The 26,090-nt window shown below is 44.2% G+C and overlaps 1 protein-coding gene across 1 annotated transcript in view; it reads left to right on the plus strand.

Annotated features, from left to right (window-relative positions):
- The window catches only part of LOC134227253 (histone-lysine N-methyltransferase trithorax), a 150,494-nt gene that overhangs the window by 93,113 nt on the left and 31,291 nt on the right, over nucleotides 1–26,090 (plus strand). Inside the window, exon 2 of the mRNA XM_062708602.1 lies at nucleotides 20,589–21,942. Within this exon, the coding sequence (XP_062564586.1) occupies nucleotides 20,589–21,942 (1,354 nt within the window). The remainder of the gene's footprint in view (nucleotides 1–20,588; nucleotides 21,943–26,090) is intronic.

The raw sequence follows: 26,090 nt of genomic DNA on the forward strand, positions 1-26,090 counted from the left end.
AAACAGGCACACTGGTGGATAGTTTCCGAGTCGATTGATATATAAATCCATCGAAAGATAAAGGCGCTATAAGCGTTTAAAATCTAACATAATTTGGTGACGAATCACAATTTTGAAATTTTCGTTTTACATCCTGTATTTGATTCTAATACGTTTACGTCAATAACTAATAAAGAAGTAACTATCCAACTATTGACTACTCTCCCCTGAAAATTGTGAAAATCTGTGTCCGCGTGATATCGCTCGAAATAGTGGCTCGCCGTATGCGCCGGGAGGCAACGGACGGTGGTATCGGGCATGGTGTCAAAATTATAAATATAATAAATGTGTGCTACAAACTTGAACGGGTCGTGATCGTGCAGGTTGAAGAATGCTCATAGATCGCGAGGAATGGAGAAACAACGACGACGACGACGACGATGGCAACCACTAAATGATGATCGCTCGACCGCGTATTTTGGGCAGGAATGTTCAGAATGTCATAAATGAGACCGGAAAGAAACTTTATAGCCCCCACCGTACCGCCGTCGTTGATTCGGATTCTCGGACCGTGTTGAAGGATGGTTGGGTAGTTAAGTACCTGTTTCGGTTGTTGAAAAATCCAATTGAGACAATAAAAGTTTATAGGATGTTGTTTTAAGTTCTTTTTTCGAATAAAATGTGTGAACCGTATAATATTGTCATTGTTGATTCCATAATTAATCTGTATCTGTTTTCTTCTCCTTTCAGGTATGTTGAACGAAACTAAAAATGTGTCAAAACATCGAATATCATCTAAAAAATATATCTTTAAAAGGTAACATGTTTTGTATCAACAATCAACATTTTCGCTGGCGCAAATTGGTTATTTGTTTTTTATTTAGTTTTTCTTCATAAACTTCATATCTTCACTGAAGATGCACTTCAGAGAATATCGTACTTGATACTATTCTTAACCCATTTTATCCCAGCTTTGCCTACACTCCGGGCGTGACTGGGTTGACAGTTTCTGATAATACTGTGTATATAATGTATAATACTGTTTCTGGGAATACTTAACGGAAACAGTATTATACATTATACCCCCCATTTAAACGAAAGTGATGCTGTGAAGTTAGTCCTTCAATGTAATACTAATTTCAATTCATATTAGGCGACTGAAGTCAAAAATGTGACCACTGTCGAATGACAAATCACCTCTAATTTGAATGCCATTTTCCGGGGAGCATATCATTATCGCTATAAGCACTAACGACGATCGGCCTTAAATACCCATTAAAATGATACAAAGACATTCAAGCAACAATCATATATCTTTAAGCTCCAACGCCTAATCAATGTTGTCACCTTAAAGCGTGACCTCCACGCCTCCCGCTCATAGCAAACAGAAAAGTCGAATCGATGTAGACTAGACATGTGGCGCACGGGGTCTCGTCTAATGTCGCCGTTTGACGAACTTGTTCGGATCGTCATCGTCCACCAACTCCCGAGAACTAACCGGCCGACAAAATGTCAAACAATCACTCATGCAACCTATGGGCGGCGGTCATAAAATATGTACATACTACTAGTTTATATTCACTGGATTCGTTCATCATTCAGCTTGCGTGATGACGGATGGCGACAACGATGGCGATTGTTTCTCCGTGGCGCTAATTTAGGATTATATCTTCGCGGGTAGATCTACACTCGCACCAGTTGGAGGCATTCCGAATCGAACAATGAATATAAAATATTAATCCGCAGTGAGACGAAATCGTTATCGAGCAGATGATATTCGTTTAACAAAAAGAAAAGGCGCAATTGAATGAATCGCAATAGGCAAAAATGCTTTTTACATGTTGTTCATAAGTAGTTTCAGAATTTCCGAAACAGGGTTGTAAAAATGGATATATTACTCTCCCGAGTTTTGTGATATTAAAGGTTTTTACAGGAATTTGGCATAAGCAAGGATGTTAACGATCATTCAGTAATTTGCGTTCGATCATTTAGTAGTTTGTCAATGACACATTCCAGAAGCTGAATTTTAAAAATATGTTGTATGGTGGACTTCTAGTGCGAAGGTTTTTCTACAACTCTGCCTAATGGTTCGTTGTTTGAATTCCACTAGTAACAGAGTTATAGCTATAGTTTCAGTCAGTAACTTAGACTAAATGATAACAAAATTCCAATCATTTAGTTTGAGTTACTGCAACTAGCGCTCTAACTCCGTTATTAGTTGAATTCTAATAACGAACCATTCGGCAAAGTTGTAGAAAAACCTTCGCACTAGAAGTCCACCATACAACATATTTTGAAATTCAGCTTCTGGAATGTTTTATTGACAAACTACTAAATGATCGAACCCAAATTACTGAATGATCGTTAACATCCTTGGGCATAAGTTTACCGAGAAGTTCTCCAAAAGCTACTTGAACTTTTTAAGTTACAGGTTTTTAGCAAATAATAATTCATTTAAATTATTGTAGTGATCCCTGCAGACATTTGTCTAATTTTTAATTGAAATTCTATACCTTGAGCTAGTACATAATTGATGCAATAGCTTGTCATGAAATCGTTGCGAAGATCATCCTTCAGGAATTCCACCATAGGTTTGCCAGGAAATACTGCCAGAAATTTGTACGCGATTTTCGTCCAAAATTTCAATGGCTCCTTCTTGTAGTATTTGCTGGGAATCAAACATTTTCAACCTCTTTGCGCCACCAAATTTCGATGATGTTTTTGCTCTATCTTATTCATTTTTTGACCGATTTGTTTGAAATTTTTGCCAAATATTATTTTAATTTTGAAGGATCGATCATCATGATGACAAAAAATGTAGGAAAACATTTTTTGTATTGAAACTACACTAGTGGCCAAACTTCCGGGAATACCCGGAACTCGATTGGTTAGGACACTTTATATTTTCCAAATACTAGAAAGAACAATCTTATGTTCGTGTTTGAATTAATTTTGAACTATGTTTTGGACACCAGGAATTGGTTCCGAGGCACTATTCGGAGACATGGGACATATATCTGGATACTTTTCAGCCATATCAATCTTCAACGTTCTTTTCGACATACATATTGATTTTAGAACGTTTGGTAGAAACGGACGAATATTTCTATCAGCCGATTATGATGCTTGGCCGAAGAAGCTATTTTGCTTAACAAATTATTTGGCCGAAAGAGAGGTAAGACGGAACAAATTATTTGACCGAAAATATCGTTTACCCGAACAGAATCTTGACCAAAAAGCGTTGCCTTACACATATTTGGACTAAACGGTCATGGGAGCGAACAGGTCAAACGGCTGAATTTGTCATTGAGCCGAAATGTTATTTACTCGAACAGTCCTACAGTCGAAAAGGTTGATTGGCCGAACAGATCATATCGCCGGAAATGGGTCAGTTGGGCATACGGGTCTTTCGACCGAAAATATCGTTTGGCCGAACGGGTCGTATGTCCAAATAAGTCATTTGAGACTTCCGAACCTTTTCAACTGAGGCATCCGAGTCTCTCAAAGGGAGGCTTCCGAATAACTTAAAAAGAGTTTTCTTAGCATCTACTTGAAAAGACATTTCCTAACCTTTTGAAAAGATGCTTCCGAGCCGGAGGCATCGGAGGAAGCTTCGGAGATTTTTTAAAGAAGCTTTCCGAGCCTCTTGAATAGAGGCTTCCGAGCCTCTTGAAAGGAGGCTTCCGAGCCTCTTGAAAGGAGGCTTCCGAGCCTCTTGAAAGGAGGCTTCCGAGCCTCTTGAAAGGAGGCTTCCGAGCCTCTTGGAAGGAGGCTTCCGAGCCTCTTGAAGGAGGCTTCCGAGCCTCTTGAAAGGAGGCTTGAGCCTCTTGAAGGAGGCTGAGCCTCTTGAAAGGAGGCTCTGAGGCCTCTTGAAAGGAGGCTTCTGAGCCTCTTGAAAGGAGGCTTCCGAGCCTCTTGAAAGGAGGCTTCCAGGCCTCTTGAAAGGAGGCTCTGAGGCCTCTTGAAAGGAGGCTTCCTGAGGCCTCTTGAAGGAGGCTTGAGGCCTCTTGAAAGGAGGCTTGAGCCTCTTGAAAGGAGGCTTCGAGCCTCTTGAAAGGAGGCTTCCGAGCCTCTTGAAAGGAGGCTTCCGGGCCTCTTGAAAGGCGGCTTCGGAGGCCTCTTGAAAGGAGGCTTCCAGGCCTCTTGAAGGAGGCCTGAGCCTCTTGAAAGGAGGCTTCCAGGCCTCTTGAAAGGAGGCTGAGCCTCTTGAAAGGAGGCTTCCGGGCCTCTTGAAAGGAGGCCTGAGCCTCTTGAAAGGAGGCTTCCAGGCCTCTTGAAAGGAGGCTTCCTGAGCCTCTTGAAAGGAGGCTTCCGAGCCTCTTGAAGGAGGCCTGAGCCTCTTGAAAGGAGGCTTCTGAGCCTCTTGGAAGGAGGCTTCCAGGCCTCTTGGAGGAGGCTTCCGAGGCCTCTTGGAAGGAGGCTTCGAGCCTCTTGGAGGAGGCTTCCGGGCCTCTTGGAAGGAGGCCTGAGGCCCTCTTGAAGGAGGCTCGAGCCTCTTGAAGGAGGCTTCGAGGCCTCTTGAAAGGAGGCTTCCGAGCCTCTTGAAGGAGGCCTGAGCCTCTTGAAGGAGGCTTCTGAGCCTCTTGAAGGAGGCTTCCAGGCCTCTTGAAAGGAGGCTTCTGAGCCTCTTGGAAGGAGGCTTCCTGAGCCTCTTGAAGGAGGCTTCCTGAGGCCTCTTGAAGGAGGCTTCCAGGCCTCTTGAAAGGAGGCTTGAGCCTCTTGAAAGGAGGCTTCTGAGCCTCTTGAAGGAGGCTTCTGAGCCTCTTGAAGGAGGCTTCCAGGCCTCTTGAAAGGAGGCTTCTGAGCCTCTTGAAAGGAGGCTTCTGAGCCTCTTGAAAGGAGGCTTGAGCCTCTTGAAAGGAGGCTTCTGAGCCTCTTGAAAGGAGGCTTCCTGAGCCTCTTGAAGGAGGCTTGAGCCTCTTGAAAGGAGGCTTCCGGGCCTCTTGAAAGGAGGCCTGGGCCTCTTGAAGGAGGCTTCCAGGCCTCTTGAAAGGGAGGCTCTGGAGCCTCTTGAAAGGAGGCTCTGAGGCCTCTTGAAAGGAGGCTTCCAGGCCTCTTGAAAGGAGGCTTCCAGGCCTCTTGAAGGAGGCTTGAGCCTCTTGAAGGAGGCTTCCTGAGCCTCTTGAAGGAGGCTTCCAGGCCTCTTGAAAGGAGGCTCGAGCCTCTTGAAAGGAGGCTTCGAGCCTCTTGAAAGGAGGCTTCCGAGGCCTCTTGAAGGAGGAGGCTTCTTGAGGCCCTCTTGAAGGAGGCTTCCAGGCCTCTTGAAAGGAGGCTTCCGATCCTCTTGAAAGGAGGCTTCTGAGGCCTCTTGAAAGGAGGCTTCCAGGCCTCTTGAAAGGAGGCTTCCAGGCCTCTTGAAAGGAGGCTTCTGAGCCTCTTGAAAGGAGGCTTCCAGGCCTCTTGAAAGGAGGCTTCTGAGCCTCTTGAAAGGAGGCTTCCAGGCCTCTTGAAGGAGGCTTCCGAGCCTTTTAAAGGGAGGCTTCCGAGCCTCTTGGAAGGGGGCTTCCGACCCTCTTGAAAGGAGGCTCCCGGCCCCCTTGAAAGGGGGCTTCCGGCCTCTTGAAAGGAGGCTTCCGAGCCTCTTGAAAGGAGGCTTCCGAGCCTCTTGAAAGGAGGCTTCCGAGCCTCTTGAAAGGAGGCTTCCGAGCCTCTTGAAAGGAGGCTTCCGAGCCTCTTGAAAGGAGGCTTCTGAGCCTCTTCGTTTACGCTGCAGTAGTGTTGATAACGCTTAACGTGTGATCTTTTAATTATGTTAAAAAAAAAAGTAATGTGTTAAAATGATGTTAATCGTTAACGTATTCGAACCTTTCATCAATATAATTTGAGATCTAGTTGTGACAGAGACAAAGTTGTCCAGTTGTCCAGATCCAGAGACAAAGTTGTGCCGAAAGGCGATATGATCACTCCACAAAAGAATTTTTGATACGAGGCGTGGAGACCCATAGTGTTATATACCAATCGACTCAGCTCGACGAACTGAGGTGTGGTCTGTATGTGTGTATGTTTGTATATATGTCGGTGTGTATACGTACAAATTTTGTAGACACACTTTTGGGGACTTATCACTGTCCGAAATACAGGCTTCATTCGACGGAGAATCCTGTCCCATTATTTGCTATTGGAAGTTGGCTAAATCAGAATATGGGATCAGAAGTTGTGGCCAAAACACAATTTTTTATGCATAAAACACGCTAAAAACCACTCATTCATATGTTTTAGTATTTTTTGCACGAGAAAGGCACCAACTCCGCTAGGTGGATTATACAGTTTTTTTTTTCTATGCAAACCCCCCTTTCGACGACATCAACACCACATTTGTGATTGATTTCTCTGCCCTCGTTGTTTCCGCCATTCTCATCTCCATTAACCTCTTCCTTATCCCGGCGATCGTCACACTATTAGCTCGATCGATAGTGGCATGCTAAATACGTGTCTACAAAAGTGCTGATTCTGTTTTGTTGTGTTTGCAAAGTTAGTGCCATAAACAACAATACAAACTCCACGCGAGAATATCGTTTTCTCAAATCTGATTGTTCAAAGGGGCGATCAATCCGGCGCGGCGGTTGAAGAAGATGAATGATATGGATTTTGCACTGACAGCAGCAGCACCAGGACGGTGTGTGGCATGGTGGGTGTGGTGCGGTTGTGAATGTTGACGATCGACCGTGTCCGGCAGGCAGCAGAAGCCGGCTTCTCGCGTTTATTCAATATGAGCAGCCACAGCCAGCGCCGCGTTTAGTGTAGTGATTAACCTTGAGATGGAACGATTATTATTAATTCAAAATGGCGACCATGCGCATATATAAGTAATTATTTATACAAAACGTAGTCGTCGTTGCCATCGTCATTGTTGTCGATGCGTTTTGATTCTCCGGCTAGCGAATGGGGACTTCGGTAGCGTCAGCGGTGAGATGCACGGTCTCAAAATAGGTCCATACTGAAAACCGCTGGTTTCGAATTCCGATTCTGTCAAGACAAGATTATGTGTGCTGCTTCCCTGAATGTTTGGTAAACTTAGTTGACCACACTTTATATGATTGCAAAAAAAATTAAATTGACTTAAACCAATGCCGTTAGTAAAGTGTAAAAGTGGAATATCGAACTGCATGGAAGGTAGTATTCCACTTTGGGGTGTAATGTCAGTAGAAAAAGAGCTAACTGATGGTTGATTGGAATAGGATCGAACAGGTGGTGGTGATGACGAGGTGGGAGGTATATATAATACGTCGTGGAAGATTACTCCGCGCACCTTCACACAAACCGCACGCAACAGAGTTGAAGCCGGTTCGAGATGGAATGTGAGAATGCTATGAGGGTGGCAGTAATGGTGCGACTTGTTGGGTCAAAGACGCATAATGGTTGTACATACTGTTTATGTTCATATGTGTTTGTTTTCTTTCTATTTGTTCGAAGATGTTTGCTGTCATAGTCAAAACATTTTAAACTTTCAATTAGATTTGAATCATATCCATATTACCAGTAGACAATCAATCCACAAGTCAAACACATTGTTTTCTATTCAGATTAGCAATTATAATTCCTTGTTATTACATGTTTACTTTATATTCCATGTTTACTTATTTTCAATTGATTCCCTAGTTGTGATTATACGATTAGCAAAGTTCAAAATTATTTTAAAATGCTCAAAATGCTATTTGAAATCAGACTTTACCAAAAATATAGGGAAGACAACGATAATTTCTTTTCATAAAATGCTCAAACATCCCTACTAATCATTCTTCGCCTTTTTATAATGAATGCATTATATATTTTCCGAGTCCACACACACCCATTGAAACATTTCAATCAGTATTCATACCACATTTTATCACTTCAACGTCGAACCCTTTCAATTAATGAAAACCCAAGTGTTTAATTCTAGTGTGCCTCATGCTACCAACTGCCCAACAACAAAAGCCAACATGCAATTTACACGATTTCCATAAAGTAATTATCATGAATAACTTCTGGAGCCACAAATTACCGACTACAATTCATCATAAATGTCATTATATGACCCGAACCCCTTCCTACCCGACCAAAACGTGTGCAAAACGAGAATCCGAAGCCACGCTACCGGGACGGACCCCATCGCAAATACTCAAGCTTGTCCTGCTACAGAAACACAATCGGAGCCACAATCTCTCGATATGCACCTTCGAATAAGTTTCGTCCCGGTCGATCCCGAACATAAAAAGTATAAAAACTTGAAATAAAGCAATCACGTGATAACCATGTATGGCCAAGTACCGCATTCTTCGAGAACCCCAATTGCAGCGGCGGGGCCCGCACCCAAACCGAGGCCGGCCGCACCGCAAACTGTGTTCTGGCCCATTCTTCGGACGCGTCCTCTCAGAAAATGCATTTCATTGAGCCGGTAGGATAATGTGCACATGCAAACAACAACGACACGCATCAATATGAAAAGTACCGGCCACGACGACCGACGGTACGGTTGTTGGCAGCAGAACTACGCGCGGAGATGATGGGGAGGGGTCCTTTCCTTGGCAAGCACCTTGGAATATCGTGTTCGCCGCCTCGATGTGTTGAAGTAGGCCTATACTTTTAGTGGGTTTCATCGAGTGAAGGGACGGACACGAGAACGTGCATAAATCGTTGCAGCAAGAAGGGTCCTTTCATTCCCAGGTTGGGTCGGCTTGGTTGGGGGCTATTGATGGGAATCGCCGATCGGCACCTCTGCTGTGGCGGCACTGTACCGCTCTGTGGCAAACTTTGGAAGCTTATGCATTTTTAATTGCTCTTAAAAGATTTCCAACTAACCGCCGAAAACTTGAAATAGATTTGAATTACATATTTGTGAAGCAGTTCATTAGACCTTCAACAGAGAAACATTATTTTTCAACAACGAACCAATGTTTATTCGCTGTAATTCAACCACTTCTATTCTCTGATTTGACCATCATATAAAGTAGAAACTAATATATTTGTATTTTACATCAGCCATTAATTATCGTCAGGATTGAAATCTAAGTCGCTTGCCTAAAAAAACTGTCTTCGGTTTTACTTCACTGAGCAAACCTTTAAGAACAATCACCTATGAGTCCAAGAATGACTGCTAAACGGCCATCCGAAAATCATTTTTCATGTTTTTTTGCTGATGTCTGTCCTTTGATTAATTTGCAAAATCAATTGTCCCTAATGCATGGTGTAATGTTGAAATTGGACTCTAGATTCATATGAAAATGTACGAAATATGAATTAAAACGGTACACTGCATAACTTTCCCGTGTGTGGTGTGTTTTTCGGTCGCAGGCAGTAGTCGTAGTTGGTGTCGTTCGGTAAATGGACCTTCTTGGCGCAAAACTTGTGTAGCCTATATCGAGTACTTGGCTTTTGTGGCTTGCTGCACGCTGTCCCATTCCAGCAAGAACGGGATGCAGTTGCCAGCATTATGTTTGTCAGTGGTGTGTGTATTTTGAGCAGACTGTTCTACACCACGAAGCGAGTACTTTTGCAATAAAAATGAAGCAAGAGAAGCTAAAAATGCGATCATAAAATTGATACGGCTACGCGGGAGAAAAAGGTGGTAGTCAAGAGGTCAAGCAAAAAAAAACTGCTCCACCTTGCGTATAAAAATATGTCGGAACGTCCCATGGTTCAGCTCGCTACCCACAGTAGAAGCTTATCTGTCGATTTTGTTTTCATATTCAAGGTAATCGACACTCCTTGAATTGAAGGCGGAAAGCGATCCAGGTTTCTTAATTCAGGATTGATACGAATTCACTGTAATTGTGTAAAATGTGTTGAATAAAATTGAAAATAAAATCGGTAGTTCACATTAAAATAGTTAATAAATAGTTGTCAAGCTCATAAACTGACTATCCTGTAGTCGCAGATGCGTCATTCATCAACTCTCAAATAAGCTAGCTTGTTGTTCACCAGAACAAATTTCTGCAAATGCTGGTCAGAAAATGCAAGCCTGAAGACATCCTCAGTCGAAAGTAACCATAAAACTATGAAGTATGAATTAGACTTCTCTAATTCATATTTCATGAATTAACTATACATCCCTTCTTAGTGTTTAGTGATTTAGTCTGGAATGTTGCAAAACGAAATCTAGCAAAAGCTTGAATGTTCTAGTGAATTGTACCATAGAAATATTTAGTTAATGTACCTTCCAGCACAGTTCAGAGAGAAAATCTTTCGATTATATTCGAGCTGAATTCGTACGCCAAAATCACATGGGAAATTGTTACCGAATCAACCGTTTTGCCGCGCTAAAACTGGTTCTTTTGAGAAGGCGACGCGACTCGCATCGAAAATGGTATGCCATGGCAAGATCTGTACCACCATCCCGCGCACCGGCAACGTACCTGTCATTACACAGGGCATCGCCATTTCTTCGCCATATTTGAGCTTTATCCTATGGTGCAGTTGCATTCGCGAGACCCGCGGTGATAGTACATGGATGTGTGTGTGCTCAGGTACAAAGCCTCATTTGGCGTGATAGCTGAGTGGACGCTCATTAAATCATTTCACAGTCTGTTAACAGATTGGCGGTATTTTTTATTTTCTCCACCTATTTCATATTAGTTTGGAAGCTGGACTGGGTCGGATTCAGTAAATATAAAAAAAAAACTTCTGATGCAATAGAGTAGGGGTATTTGGGGTGAATGTCCTGTTAGAAGGACACGTAGTGGACACGTTTTATGAATGTCTTGATAAAGCCTATGTAGAGTGCCCAAAGCATGACGTGTAGAGTGCCCAAATCATGGCGCAGGAAAAAATGGAGCAGAACGATATGCGGAGGTTTTATGAGTCTGTCAATGGCATGCGGAGAAATACAGCGCCATCTCCCGTCACGTGCAACGACCAACAAGGGAATTTGCTAACAGATAAAACCGAAGTGGCTGCCAGGTGGAAGCAACACTTCGAGACTTTGTTGAATAGAGGAAGTGACGGTGCATCGGTGAACAGAGTAAATATTAGCAACGATGGACAAGATGTGGAGTCAATAGATGAGCCTACAATAGATGAGGTTAAAAATGCTGTTGAAGAGCTGAAAAATTATAAGGCTGCGGGGAAGGACCAGCTCCCGGCTGAACTTCTCAAACATGGCAGTGAGCAGCTTTATGGAGTTCTGCACCATATTATGTCGAAAATATGGGAAGACGAGGAAATGTCTGCTAGCTGGTTGGACGGACTCATTTGCCATCTCTTTAAGAAAGGGGTCAGACTGGAGTGCGCCAATTACCGAGGAATAACCATCATACCCTACAAAATTATGTCCCGTATTCTGTTCAACAGATTGAGACCGCTTAAAGAGTCCTTCGTCGGCGAATACCAAGCAGGTTTTCGTAAGGGCCGATCAACGACGGATCAAATGTTTACCCTGAGACAAATCCTTGGTAAATTCCGGGAGTACAACTTACAGAAACATCATCTGTTTATTGATTTCAAGGCGGCGTAGGATTCAGTGAAACGGAATGAATTATGGCACATTATGCTTGAACATGGTTTTCCGACGAAACTGATACGGCTGATAAGTATAACGTTGGACGGATCGAAATCAAGTGTAAGAGTTGCGGATGAAATTTCGACAGTATTTGTAACTTTAGATGAATTGAAGCAGGGTGATGCACTCTCGTATTTACTATTCAATATAGCGCTCGAGGGAGCGATTAGGAGAGCTGGTGTGCAAAGAAGCGGTATCATTATCACAAGATCGCATATGCTCCTGGGATTTGCGGACAATATCGATATTATCGGGATTGATCGCCGTGCCGTGGAAGAGGCTTTTGCTCCTTTTAAGAAGGAGGCTTCGTAACCAGCTTAAGTCCCGTAGTATGTAAACGAAAACAAAACTCGCGCTGTATACTACTCTGATTCTTCTGGTTGCTTTATACGGCCATCATTCATGGACGTTAAAGGAAGCTGATCGGAGAGCTTTCGGAGTGCTTGAGCGTAAGGTGCTGCGGACAATACTCGGCTGTAAACAGGAGAACGGTATCTGGCGGCATCGCATGAATCACGAATTGTACCAGGTGTATAAAGGCTGGATATTATTAAGCTTATACTACACGGCAGACTACGGTGGGCTGGTCACGTTGTTCGTATGCCGGAAGAACGTCAAGCGAAGATAATATTTAGTAGAGAACCCGGAAGAGGCCGCAGGCTTCGTGGAAGGCCGCGTACACGATGGCTTTTTACAGTTGAAGAGGACCTGAGGGCGCTCAATGTTCAGGGCGACTGGAAGCGATTGGCCCAGGATCGAGTCTAGTGGAGAAGGATATCCCATATTCGGCGTAGGTTCATCGAAGAGCTGTAGCCCATCAAGTATCAAGTAAGTCCTGTTAGAAATCCAGAATAATTTACCCTCTGGTGATGGAGCCTTTCTCGTGTAGTGTAATGTTATGAGAAAAACACATTTATATCTCATTCAATTTGCTTTTAACTAATACATTGCAGCCATTCCTGATTTTTTTAGATTAGGATTTTTTTAAAGAAGAGGTGGAAAATACTACATCGCATTCCGTGCATTCATCCTGCTTCGAAAAAATCGGATAATGATATGTACCAAAAAGTGCGTCTCACACTTTTTCCACACACAGACAGACACCATGTCAATTTGTCGAGCTAAGTCAATTGACATATAACACTACAGGGGATCCCGGCTATCAAAAGCTCAATTTTTGAGTGGTCTTATATAGCCTGAATACAATTACCACTAGACAACGGAAAGTTATTTAGGCAACATCCAATTTTTTCGCGTTTCGAAACGTTGTCTTCTTACTAGGGTGGACACGACCCACGGCAGGCAAATGCGTATATATAGACGAGCAAATCACAGGTGAAAATAAAATGGAAAAAATATGGATCAAACGGCGTCATTTAATTTATATCTGGTTTTATAACATGGGGCACACTTTAAAATCTTAGCGTCAAAGTAAAATAATAAAAACAAAAAGCACAATTGAAAACAATTAGAAATCAAATGATGACACAATACACAAAAACCGAGTTAGACACGGGCGCTCCGACGTGGGAAGGGTCATTTTGATGCAGTTCAGTCCTGTGAGAGTTGACCTCCTGCTCTACTCTCCTAAGACTACTGCATTTCGGTGGTCCTAATGATGCGCTGTTCTTCGGTGGTAACGTTTGCCTCTGAAGGATTGAAGTTGTGGTGGGTGAGGCCCTAATCCATAAACTCCTCGCCAAAAATTTGCCAATGTAACGGAAGCCCTTTTATTTTTCGACCTTTCTTTTAAGGAAAGGATCAGAACGGTAAATGTGGCGGTATTCAAAATCCGAAAAATTCGGAGGGAGCCTGAAAAAATGCTCGATGACTTTTCATCGATATCCTTCAATAAAGGAATGAAAAAAAAATCGAATGCGAATTGGCGTGTCTAGCTGTTGGTTTGGCGAGGTATTGTTATGGATGGGGTAGGTCGAACCCCCCCCCCCCCCCTCGAATCGGAATGACGATCGCTGGGGGGATGGGACCTATGTTTAGGAAATGCCCGTTCGCCTGCAGTGAGGGGCCTCATTCCCGATTCAGGATCCAGGGGTGCTTGGGTGTCTCGTTTTGGAGGGCAGAAACCACGCTCGCGGAGTCCTAAGGACTACGATTGGTTTGTTCGCTGGGATGGTGGCCGCAACAAAGACGGCGGCGGCTTCAGCAAAAAAAAAATGTTGCACTGGCGTGGCAGGCTCTCCGACATGGCCATATTGGGTTGAAGGACTCCGAAGCCGACTCCTCGTTGTTCCGGATCTCGCTGTTGCGGAAGCGTGTTGCAAGCAGTTCTAATACAGACCGTCGGAGTTCCTCTGTGTTGTCACCCCTTTTAAACCGCGAAGCTATGGTGCGGTCGATGCTTACTGAAGGCGTCAGCCAGCCCTTCGCTCCGTGCCAGTGGACCCGCGCCACTGGGGGGAGGCTAGTACCGGCTACACTTCTCAGGATCCGGTCAGCTTCATCGAGGAGAGGGACTGACTTCACCAGAGGTAGTGGCAGCGACGGAAGCGGCTTTACGGCAAATGGCCAATAAAATACGGTGCCGGAAAAAGAGGATGCCAGAGTCAACATATACCGCTAGGACCGACCCTTGGGGACGCCGGTTTCCTCAGGATACTCATTCGATGCTGTGCCGCCGATAAGCACTTGGAAGGTTCGTCGAGAGAGGAAGTTCTTGACGAAAGCAAGCATGTTGCCTGTGATACCCCAGTCTTGTAATTTTCTAAGGACCAATGGGGTCCAGATCTGGCTAAAAGCCTTGGCGATAGTAAGTGACACTAGGTCAACATGCTTGCCTTCCTCATATGATGTTGACGCTTCTTGGAGCACACTGCCCTGGTTGGCAAAGTATGTGCTGGTGCCATATCCTGGGCGAAAAGCGTGTTTTTTTTTTTTTTTTTTTTTTTTTTTTTTTACAAGGGAGAATGCATTTACACACTAACCCAGTACACGTGCATTGTAGTTGCCAAACCACCACACGGAAGTGTACTGGGGTGTCGGGCTCCACCATACCGGTAAAACCGACTAAACTCCCTTGGGCTCCACCATCGTTTCCCCCAGGAACTACCTCGCAGTACTACTTCTGGGGGGACGGCAGTACTAAGCGTACTCGCTCATTATCGCTCACACAGGCACTCGTCCCACGCGAGACTGACTTGGGTGCTCGCACACCATTCACTCCATTTGAGTCTTACTTGGATGCTCTCCCGGACGCTCCGCTGCCATGCCTCGAGGTGTCAATAGCGGTAACTGCCTGGGCCTACAGATATTGCGCTACGACACTCCTGCCTCAGCACGAGCAGATCAATCACACCACTGCCGAAGCAGACCACACGCTACCCTGCCGAAGCAGGGACACTCCCCATGCACCACATGTGCACAACTGTAGGTGTGTGGGTACAACCCACTGCTACCCTGCCGCCGAAGCAGCTTCTCCAAAGACCATTCGCTCCATGTGACCCTTTTTCGGGTGCTCACTCTAACACTCCACTGCCATGCCTCGAGGTGTCGATAGGTCCCTCGACTCCTACCTCAGCATGTGCAGTCCATACTCAGACTTCTGCTGCGCTTCGAGGTGACAATAGCGGTGACGCGCCGTGACACTCCTGCCTCAGCACAACCAGATCACTCACTCCCTGCCGAAGCAGCTCACGCGCTACCCTACCGAAGTAGGGACACTCCCCAACTCACTCTAACACTCCACTGCCATGCCTCGAGGTGTCGATAGCGGTAGCAACGCTACGACACTCTTACCTTAGCATGTGCAGTCCATACTCAGACTTCTGCTGCGCTTCGAGGCTGCCATAGCGGCGGCGACTCGCTATGACACTCCTGCCTCAGCACAAACAGATCACTCACTCCCTGCCGAAGCAGCTCACGCACTACCCTACCGAAGTAGGGACACTCCACATGCCAGTTGGCACTCCTCCCTGGGCTTGTGCTTTGAAGCGGCACACAGTCGCTTTGATAGAGTCCGCTTACGGGCACTTGTGGTTTTTTGGGAGGGATTTTAGCAGAGCCCACTGCTAAATCCCACCACGCCCTAGGCAGTTCTCCCTGACTCGCAGACAGCTGGGGAGGGGTCGTCAAGCCCTTGGACATCATGCTGTCCCTGCTGTCCCTGCTGCCCCAGGGATGGCCAAACCTTCCGTCAGCTTCCAGTTTTTCCCTAAGTCGCCGATTGACCATCCTTTCAACGGTTTTGGACACACACGAGGTCAGGGAGATTGGGCTGAATTTGGAAGCATCGCGACTGTTCACACTGCTCTTCTGGATGGGAATAACGTAGCTTTTTCTCCACTCGTCATGCGGTTTTCCCAAATGCTGTTGCTGTTGACGAGGTTAAGAAAAAGGGACTTCGCTGCCGGAGGGGGCCGTTTAATTATGAGATACCCCAACTCATCTCCTGCTGAAAAAAGCTGGTTCAGCAGGCAACCGGGGGGGGTCTGCGGGAATAAGAGTGGTGTTGAGGTGGAGATTACGGGTAGCGATGTTTCTCTGGAAGTCGGCTTAGAACTGGGAAACTGCTACCAGAGAAGCGAAGTAGTCACCGAGAGCATTCTTAACTTGTGCAGGGTCTGAGATTGTTCGGCGGAGGTCTTTGACGGGTTGATGCTGTCGGTGTTTCTCCTTGTAACAGTGCAGGGCGTCTGGCCTGAGAGGGTGGTTGGTGCTTAGCTTGCTCAATGTCCGAAGAGCTTTTCGCCTGGCTTGGCCGACCGCTGGACCGGGGGATGGCTTGCTGTGCGGCGGCAAGGATCATGCTGGTGAAGTCGGAAATGGACGAGGGAGGTTGGTCCGCGCAAGCGATCGACGTGGCGTGCTCGTACTCCTCCCAGTCCACTTCGTCGTATTTCCAACGGGGCCGCTTGACTTTCACAGGAGGGGGAGTGTTGGTGGAGATCTGCACCGGGTAGTGGTTACTACCATAGAGATCGGTGCCGGCTTTCCAAGAGAAACGTGGCAGAACGGACCTACTTACCGCGGATACATCGATGGCAGTTGCAGAATGCCCGTTGAAGAAGGTGGAAGCGAGGAGTGTAACGTAATCAGCCAATTCGAAGTCGTTTAGGTGTTCCATGGTTATAGGCTACCATAACAGCCCGCGGTTTGGTTCACGGTCAATCGCACCTACCAGAATCTCGTCGATTACGATGAGGAACAGTAACGGTGATAGAATACATCCTTGCCTCACACCAGCTACGACCCGGATAGGGTTGGACAAGACCCCATTGTGCAGCCTTCTACACGAGAAGACCTCGTACTGTGCCTCGATGATTTTCTCAGGAGGGGGTTCCGTCGGCGCCCCATATATTCTCGTGATTGAGACGGTCGAAAGCTTTTTCGTAGTTAATGAATACCAAGTAATGCGACTCTTGGAATTCGCTGACCTGCTCAAGAATGATACGGAACTTGACAATATGGTCCAAACAGAAGGTTTCGGCACGGAACCCGGCCTGCTGCCGCCGGAGAGTCGCATCGATCTGAATCCGGGCTAGGATAACTTTGCATAGAACTTTGAGAACGGTACACAGTAACATAATGCCTCGCCAGTTATCGCATACAGTTAGGTCACCCTTTTTGGGTACCTTCACTAAGATACCTTGCATCCAGTCGACCGGGAAAGTTGCAGTGTCCAGATATTACGAAATAAACGATGCAGTAGTTGAGCGAATGTCATGGGGTCAGCTTTGAGCATCTCGGCTGATATATGGGGCTTTATTCTATTTCATGCTTTGGATGGCTGTTTGAATCTCTAGCAGTTATGGAGCTTCGGTATTGCCGCGATACGTCGGATCCTAGGCAAATCATGCCGAGGTGGTGGTGACCTGGCTGGCACTTGAAAAAGTTGTACGAAGTGTTCGAACCAGCGTTTCAGCTGGTCAGTTGGGTCGGTCAGTAACTAATCATTCGCGTCTTTCACAGGCATCGTTGTATTCATCTTCGCCCCTTCGCCCTTGTGATTTTAAATTATCCATTTCACACAGTTACTGTCACATTAATCCGTCTCTGGGCTGCTTACAAACGGCTCCTTGCGCTAACACGGTCGGGGTAGAACCGTGAAAGGAACGCCAACATTGACTGACTGGAATGACGTAATCTGCGTTTTTTTCCTTCTCGCTAGCCCATAGACGCCGCTATCGTCATTTCACCAGACCGTTGACAACGAGTGCGAGTAGGCATTCATGTGACGCCAACGAGATCCCATACCTACGGACACATGTTTGGTATGGGTGCTTTCTCCATTAACGGAACGCCTGGCTTGGAACAGGGCATGAGCTGTGTTTTAGTGGCACCACTCTGAATCGTTTTAGTGTAAGCCACCCGGTCCCTCCTGTCTGTATCGCTACTTCTCTTACGTGGTCCCCGCACTCGGTTGCAGAGAAGCGAAGGTGTCCCGATGGTTGAATAATATGTAAACAAGCAATTTTGCGCATATTCAACCTCACTTTAGAGAGCGATATAAGTAGAACCCTGGAACGGAGGCATGGTGGGTAGATAAACTGAACTGTTTGTCGATGAAAAAAAAGTTTTTCTTTTCATTTTACATAAAACAAGAAAAAAGTTCACTGCTATACGGGAGGAGTGTTTTAGGTTGATACTTCAGCTAGGTGACCATTTTCTCTTTATTTGTAAGTAGGTGGAAAATTGGAAGAATTTGCATATTTTGGGGAGTACCCTCATTTTCATGAAATGAAAGTCGTGGGCAGTGATTAGCTCTTAAAATAGCACGTAAACTGCCATCAGGCAGGTAGATCGCCTAAAATAGTTGTGAGAGGTCAAAAATTGTGGATAAGCTGATTTAACGATGTATAGACTAAATAAACATGTATGTATAGGATATTTAGTTCAGCGTTAGATTTAGCAAGCAATTGGGTAGGTAAATCAGCTGTTGTTTTCCTTTTGAACTCCTCTTTTAACGACACTGCTTTTTTACGAAGTGACTTAGACAACAGTTGCCTTATTTACGATCCCCCTTTTTATCGCTTATCATTTTGTAAGCTGTTCACTCGTGTGCATTGCTACTAGGGTTTTTGGTGATTGTGATTACTTCTTGAAGACTTGCATTATGAATCCTCTCCAACACACGTCCTGCTATGCTAACACATATCGGCACCAACATTTCAAAAGGGCGAGTAAACAAGAGCCTCTCACGTCTCTGGTGGGCTTATTTGTTTTCACCCACGCAATCCAGCGTAATTTAATAAAAGAAGAAGATTCGCTGTTTCCAGCAGTGATGTTGGATTGCGTGGGTTGGTTCGAATTAACCCATCAGCGACGTGAGAAGCATTTGTTTACAGAAGCAGTTTCATCCTTTTTAAATGTTGGTGCCGATATGTCAAACTTGCATTCACATTTTTTTACGCATTATATTTCTTTAAATTACCTTATCATTATTACAGGAAATCAATCAAAAGTAGCTTCCTATAGTATTATTTTTTAATTACTAGACCAATCTACCTCAACCAATTAAATCAATACATGGACACGATTCTCGTAATAATTATGCAATAAAACTGCCAGCCAGTACCAGTTTCGTGATACCAAATTAATTCATGAAAAATGAGCAAAAGCATGGTAATTAAGATTATGATTTTTCTTGCATTTCCCCCCTCTGACTTCCCACGCGAACATACATACGTACGTTTGAGTGTTTTTTTTTCTGCACTGTATATTCCTACCCGTCATCGTAATTCTTTGCTGTATACTAATTAAAAAACAGCATTAACTCAAAACGACATGCTCAAGAACGGGAACTGCTGCATTCGCGACCATACAGGCATGACAGGGCAATGCATGCATGCACCTTTTTCTTGCATACCCCGAGTCCCCCGTCCATCCCGAATTGTTCCAAGTTCTGCAATAGGTGCGTGTTGATTTGCCTCCTATGAACGAGGCGCTCTGATGCACGCACGATGTATGTAAATAATGCCAGGTCTTGCTGCCTCCTCACTTTTTCTTCCAGACCAACCGGTTTCCCGTAGCAAACACCAGAGAACACATTTCTGAAATATGGCATTTAATACGACCATCATCGGGACCGTCGTTCTATATAGCCATGAGAGCCATTCGGCAATATCACCATCAGCTTAGAGCCGTTCAAGTCGCCATGTGTTGGTGCCCGTTCTTATGCGAACTCGATAAACAAAGAATAAGGGACGGTTCGTTTTCTTCTGCATTTTCCAGAACGCAAAATTGACACGCAGGGTGACGCCGGCTTCTGTTTTAAAGAACCTGATAAAAAAGAGCTCGAGATGAGAACGTTCATTTGGCATTAATAGTGAATAGGATGTTCCCACAAAAATGAATATGTTTAAGGTACTATGCTTACGATGGGGTTCTTTAAAAGCCTAGAAATATTACATACCTCAAACAGAAATCAGTAATTGTAAATTTATGTTATTCGAGATTCCTCAAAATATCAACAAATATCAATAAACATATATGCATCCCCTACTTCACTGCCCCACTCGCATTACAGTCCCATTTAAGTTGTCATCCCTTTTGAGTAAACCCAGTGAATAGTCTTCATTTCAAATGACCCGCCATACATCATTATAAAAATTGCGATTTTGTATGCCCATGAGTGAAAAAATACCAAGTCATGTTCGTCCCCTATTGAAAGCACCCACATAACAGTCCCATCAAAAAATTACATGACCTGATTTCACAAAAATGAACAATATTTCAATCAAACTAAATTGTTTCACGGTAATATATACAAGATCCGAGTACGTTTCAATTTATAAGATTTTTTTTGAGTTTTCTATTAAAGATGCTATATTGAACTTTAATGACTATCATCTCAGTATGCGAAAAACGGTATGGGACTGATATGCGATTGGGGGCAGTTCAATATTCAGTCATCTCTGTACTGCATGCTCTATATCTCTAAAAAGGAACAAATTCTACTGTTGATCTAAATCTGAAAGTCGGAAATTATCATTGATTAAATGATTTTAAATCATTCTGCGAATCGATATTCTAATTTCAAACACAAATTCTCAACTCCATCAAGCTCACACAAGTCGTTTACATTCCATGCTAATGATTATTGAATTAGAACTGCGCAAAAAGAAAAACGCAGTAATCAATTATACTAATCACATGTTTTATCTTCCTCTTCTTTCAGCACGATGACGGCGACTCAGAGAACGGTGAAGATGACGACGAAGACGACGACGACGATGACGAGGATGATGATGACGACGACGAAGACGATGATGATGATGACGAAGAAGATGATGATCACAACGGTGACGTAATCTACGGTGATTTAAGTCAAGAGAATAAAACCGAAACCTCAACAATGGAAAAGCGGCCAAGCGCCAGAAATGGCGATGACGAGTGCCCTCCGAATGTTGTGGAAGCCAAAAGCGTTAGCAACAGCGAAAAAACGACATCGGTAACGTCAGCATCGTCAACCGGAAATAGCTTTGAAATGAAACCATCCTCGCTATCAGCCATAGGCTCATCGATGAACAAAGCATCTGCCTCGAAAGAGCCATCCCAGTCTCCATCCAACAGTGGTACAGCCATGACAAGTTCCTCAGTAACCAGTGAAAATGCCGAACCGATTTCATCCAATCCCAACACCTCCGAAACGCCATCCCCTACGGTACCAGAACCGCCACCCAAACCGAAAAAGAAATCTGTCACGTTCCATACCACTCTGGAAACCACCGACGAGAATATCGTTAAGAAAGTTTACAATCCTAGCAGTGTACCTCTAACATCCATCATCAAAAAGGAATGCCTAGCAAGGCCCATAAGGCTGAAGAAAAGTTTCAACCGGAAGATGAAGAAGCGATTGCAGCGGTTAGCGTTGCAAGCTGCAGCAGCGGCCAACAAATCGGAATGCATTCTGCGGCCCTCTCTGCTGTCCGGTGTGGTGCAGAAATCAACGGAACAAACCACCAGCAGGTTTTCTTCCGGTTCGGCCGGAAGCTTAGCAACGTCAGGTGAAGCGCTAGCATCGGCGGTGGCTGCCGCCGACGCAGCAGTAACCACTCCATCATCAGCTGTTGTAGCACCGTCGCAGGAAGCGGGGAATAATGGTGAATCTGCTTCAGAGGCTCGAAATCTCGAAAGTGGGGGAACTCAGTTCGGTGACAAACGGTTTATCCTACCGAAACGAAGTGCTCATTCTAGTCGTGTAATTAAACCCAACAAACGGTTCCTGGATGAATTCGAGTTGGAGATAAAGAAGAAGAACAAAGCGGCAGCTGCCGCTGCTGCCGCAAGTGGGACTTCGTCCTCGGGCGATAGTGTTGGTACCAATAGTGCGGGGAGGGTAGCTACCAGTGATAGTTCAGGTGATAAAGTGTCGAAAGGTGATGTGAAGGTGGGGAATACCGAAGATGGTGCTAAAGTGCGTGGGGATGAAGAGCGGGTGGATAAGAGTGAAGAGGGGAAGAAGAAACGGGAGAAAGTTAAGAAGGATACGGAGGAGCTGCAAAGGAGAATTTCCAGAACAGATGCTAAAGGTAAGCACCGCATTTCAATTATTCTAGTAGGTACGTTCGTCTATCTTTATCGACGTCGAAAGAGCAAACATAATTATGGTTAACAGTGTATAAATTTGTGTACATATTAGGAACTGCATAACCAGGATTACTGTACAATGGTTAGCTGGAGATTTTTATTTATTATTGCCTCAGGTTTTCATTTTTGTTTACAATCAGGGTTCATGTATATGCGAAAAAACGATAATTTCAAGAATCTGGATAGCATATTTTCACTGAAAAATAATAACTAAAGAACGATGCATATTTTTTGGTGAAAACTGAAAACGCCAGCAAATTTTCCAGCAATCTGAAAAACTTTCCACTCTGAGGAAAATTAATTTGGGAAAACCGTAACACAAAAACAAGAAAAATTTGCTGAAAATCTTAAGATATACGTTCTTTTGTTCCTGATCAAGGATTGCAGAATTCTCTCTCATTTGACAATGAATGAACGACAATAAATGAGAGGCAAAACATCTTGCTTCATTCTTAAAGGCCTCCCTTAGCTGTGCGACTACAAAGCAAGATCATGCTGAAGGTGCTGGGTTCGATTCCCGGTCCGGTCTAGGAAATTTTCGGGTTGCAAATTTTCTTGGCTTTCTTGGGCATAAATATCATTGTGTTAGCTGCATTATATACGAATGCAAAAATGGTAACTCGGCTTAGAAACCTCGCAGTTACCAACTGTGGAAGTGCTTAATGCTTAATGCGAGGTGGCAATGTCCCAGTGGGGGATGTAACGCCGATAAGAAGAAGAAACCTCTTCCAATCATATCAGGCCATGAACACAAGTGTATTGTACGTAAATGCATTTATCATGTACTGCAGCGGTTATCAACCTGGGGTACATGTACCCCTGGGGATACCTTCGCCGGGCGCAGGGGGTACCTCGGACAAAAATGCATAATGGCGGATGAACTACAATTTTAATCAAAACTTATTGATAAAGTTTTGATAATTTTGTATTTTTTTATTCCAGAACTTTGACTTGTATATACATAATATGCATGGCGATCAGTAAATCATGCCGTCTAAGACGAGTTAAGTACTCTCCATTTAATTCCACTACGTTTTGTTATCTTACGCAGATACGTATTTCGACTTTAGTCGAGTCAAGTACAAAACACTGAAGACGACCTCACAGTTGAGGTCGAAATACGTATCTGCGTAAGATAACAAAACCTAATGGAATTAAATGGAGAGTACCTAACTCGTCTTAGACGGTTGAATAATAAATCATGTCCTATTGAATCCTGCCCTCCACAACCAGTACATTGGATGAAGGTCTGTGAGAGAAAAAATCTTGTCTGACACAGAATGTTGAATAATATGTTAAGAATATGATTCTTACCTAAAATCTAGAGTCTACAGATTCGGAAGCCTCCATTTGAGAAACATGAAGACTTTTTCCCGAAAAGCTCAGTCGCATCGTTGCAAGAGAACTGTAGCATCCTTGTACGCTTCCATCCAAGCAGCTCGGAGGACTCCTTTCAAGTGACCCGGAAGCCTCATTTTAAGAGGTTCGAAAACTATCTTTCAAGAGGCCCGGAAGCCTTCTTTTATGCTTTATTTTATAAACTTTCTTTTTTTTTGCTTCTTTTAAAAGCCTCGGAAGGATCTTTTAAAGGGAAGGCATTCTTCAAACCAAACCGAGCCCTAGTTTAATCTATTTTTCGAGCTAGGACAATAAGTTGTGGTAATAAGGATTCGTCGTATGTAGTCCTCGCTACCAATTGCAGTCTCTGAATGTTAACTAAATTATCTTTGTCCTGCAGATGGTTATTTCCTCTATTTGAGGCTAAACTATATGCAGCGGAAGTAACTGTTCAAGCAATTGCTTAAAAACGATTTTTGTCACTAAACAAATTCTTTAGCTAAAAATGGTTTTGAGGACAGAGCTAAGCCCCGGGTTTGTAGCTTTACATACTCGTGATATTCTAGAAGGAAGGCTATTACTGTTCTGTCTTCTCAAGGAAAGATTAATAAGGGGCGCGCCTTTAATGAGATTTTTCTCTGTGAAAGGTCTAAACAGCGGGACCTTGTCATGGTACTAAAAAAACATGGAAAAAAAAACTAAACAAAAACTGTATCGAAAGCGGTACTGCATTGCTTCTCAATAGTAATGAAGTAATTCGACATGCCCTCTTAAACTAAAGATACGGGGAATGCTACAATAGATATAATAACTGGTCACAGTGTGTGCACCCGAACAGGAAAAAAGGCAATTTTCAACAGGCTAGAAAGCCTCCTTTCAAAAGGCTCGGAAGCTTACTTTCAAGAGGCTTGAAAGCCTCCTTTATAGAGGCCCGGAAGTATTATTTTAAGCTTCCTTTTTAAACTTTTTTTTTCTTTTCTCCTTCTTTTAAAAGTCTCAGAAAGCTCTTTTCAAACGGCTCGGAAGGCTCCTTTCAAGTGGCTCGGAAGCCATCCCTTAAAAAAACTCGGAATTCTTCTTTCAAGAGGCTTGGAACCGTACTCTCGAAAGCCTTAGAAGCGTCCTTTCAAGATACTCAGAAACCTCATTTTAAGTTGCTGGAAAGCCTTCTTTCAAGGGGCTGAGAAACCTGGTTTGGAAGCATCCTTTCATCCAAAATGCTCAAAAGGCTCTCATAAAAAAGCTCGGAAGGCTTCTTCCAAGAGACACGGAAGCCTCCTTCTTTTTAAAGGCTCGAAGCCTTCCTTTAAGAGGCTCGGAATTGGTTCGGAAGACTTTTTTTTCGAAAGGCCCGGAAGGCTCCTTTCAATAGGCTTGGAATCCTCTCTTCAAGTGGTTCGGAAGCCTTCTTTCAAAAGGTTTGAAGCCTCCCTTTAGGAGGCTCAGATTTTTTCGTTCAAGAGGCGTTCAAGCGTCCATTCAAGATACTCCAATGCCTGCTTTTAAGTGGCTAAAAAGCCGCCATTCAAGAGGCTCGAAAGGCTCAAAAGTGTTTACTCATGATACTCTGAAGCCTCCTTTCAGAGAGTTCAGCTCAGAAGCCGCCATTCAATAGACTCGGAAGAATCTTTTCAAGAGGCTTGGAAGCCTCCTTTCAAGACCTCGAAAACCTCAAATTAAGATGCTCGGAATTATTTCTCAAAGAGGCTTGGATGCATAGAGATTCAGAAGCGTCCTTTCAAGATACTCAGAAGCCTTCGTTCAAGTGGCTCGGAAGCCTTCCATAAAATGGCTCGTAAGGTCTTTCAAGATCATCATCAGAGCCTCCTTTCAAGAAACTCGGAAGCCTACTTTCAAGACGTTCTGAAGCCTCTTTTTTTTTATTCCTTTATTTATTTGTTAGGCACTCTGTGTTACTTGACCGCTACTGTGCCGATATCTACTGTGGTATTCTGCTCTACAGAATCCACACAGAATCTATTTTTAGATTTCCATTACCATTATTGTTGTCGTTGCCAGTCCATCTCATCGTGAGTCCATTGTGTCCGTTTGTCCATGTCGTGTATCCAATGATCGTTGCATTGTTCGGTTGCCATTAATCCGGGTAGCGTTGGAGGAATGCCTCCGAGAAGAACAAGTTGTCAGTCGTCATCAGGCATCCGTGACGGTAAGGCGCGTACCCCAAACGCCACCGTATGGGCTGCGGATCTGGTGACTGACGAGGGTTTGGTGGAGGGGCTGGGAATCGAACCCATGACCATTCGCTTGTAAGGCGAACGTGTAGCCAACTACGCTACGGGACCCCCTAATTCTGAAGCCTCTATTGAAGGGGTTTAGAATCTTTCTTTCAAGAGGCTCGGAGCCCTGTCTTCAAGGGGCTCTTTTTCCAAGAGGCTTGGAAACATACTTTCAAGCAGCTCAGAAGCGCCCTTTCAAGATGCTCGGAAGCTTCCTTTTAAGTGGCTTGAAAACAGCCTTTCAAGAGACTCAAAAGCTGAACTATTGTACAACTGAAATTTTCACTTCTCAGTACCTCTCTCTGATGATTTGAGGCATGAAGGAACCGAATTTTGCAAAACACAACTGACAAAAGTTTAGAAATTTTCCAACGAACATTTTGATGTAAAAAAAGTATATGTGACCGCTTCAAAATGTCGAAGGAAAGTCTTTTTACTTCAACCAAGTGTTCCGGATTCCATAGGTACAAATATTACCATTTCGGTAGCCAACAGCATCTTTTCTTGTGGCGCAC

The sequence above is a fragment of the Armigeres subalbatus genome, chromosome 3 (assembly GCF_024139115.2).
Source record: "Armigeres subalbatus isolate Guangzhou_Male chromosome 3, GZ_Asu_2, whole genome shotgun sequence".
Classification (NCBI taxonomy): Eukaryota; Metazoa; Arthropoda; class Insecta; order Diptera; family Culicidae; genus Armigeres; species Armigeres subalbatus.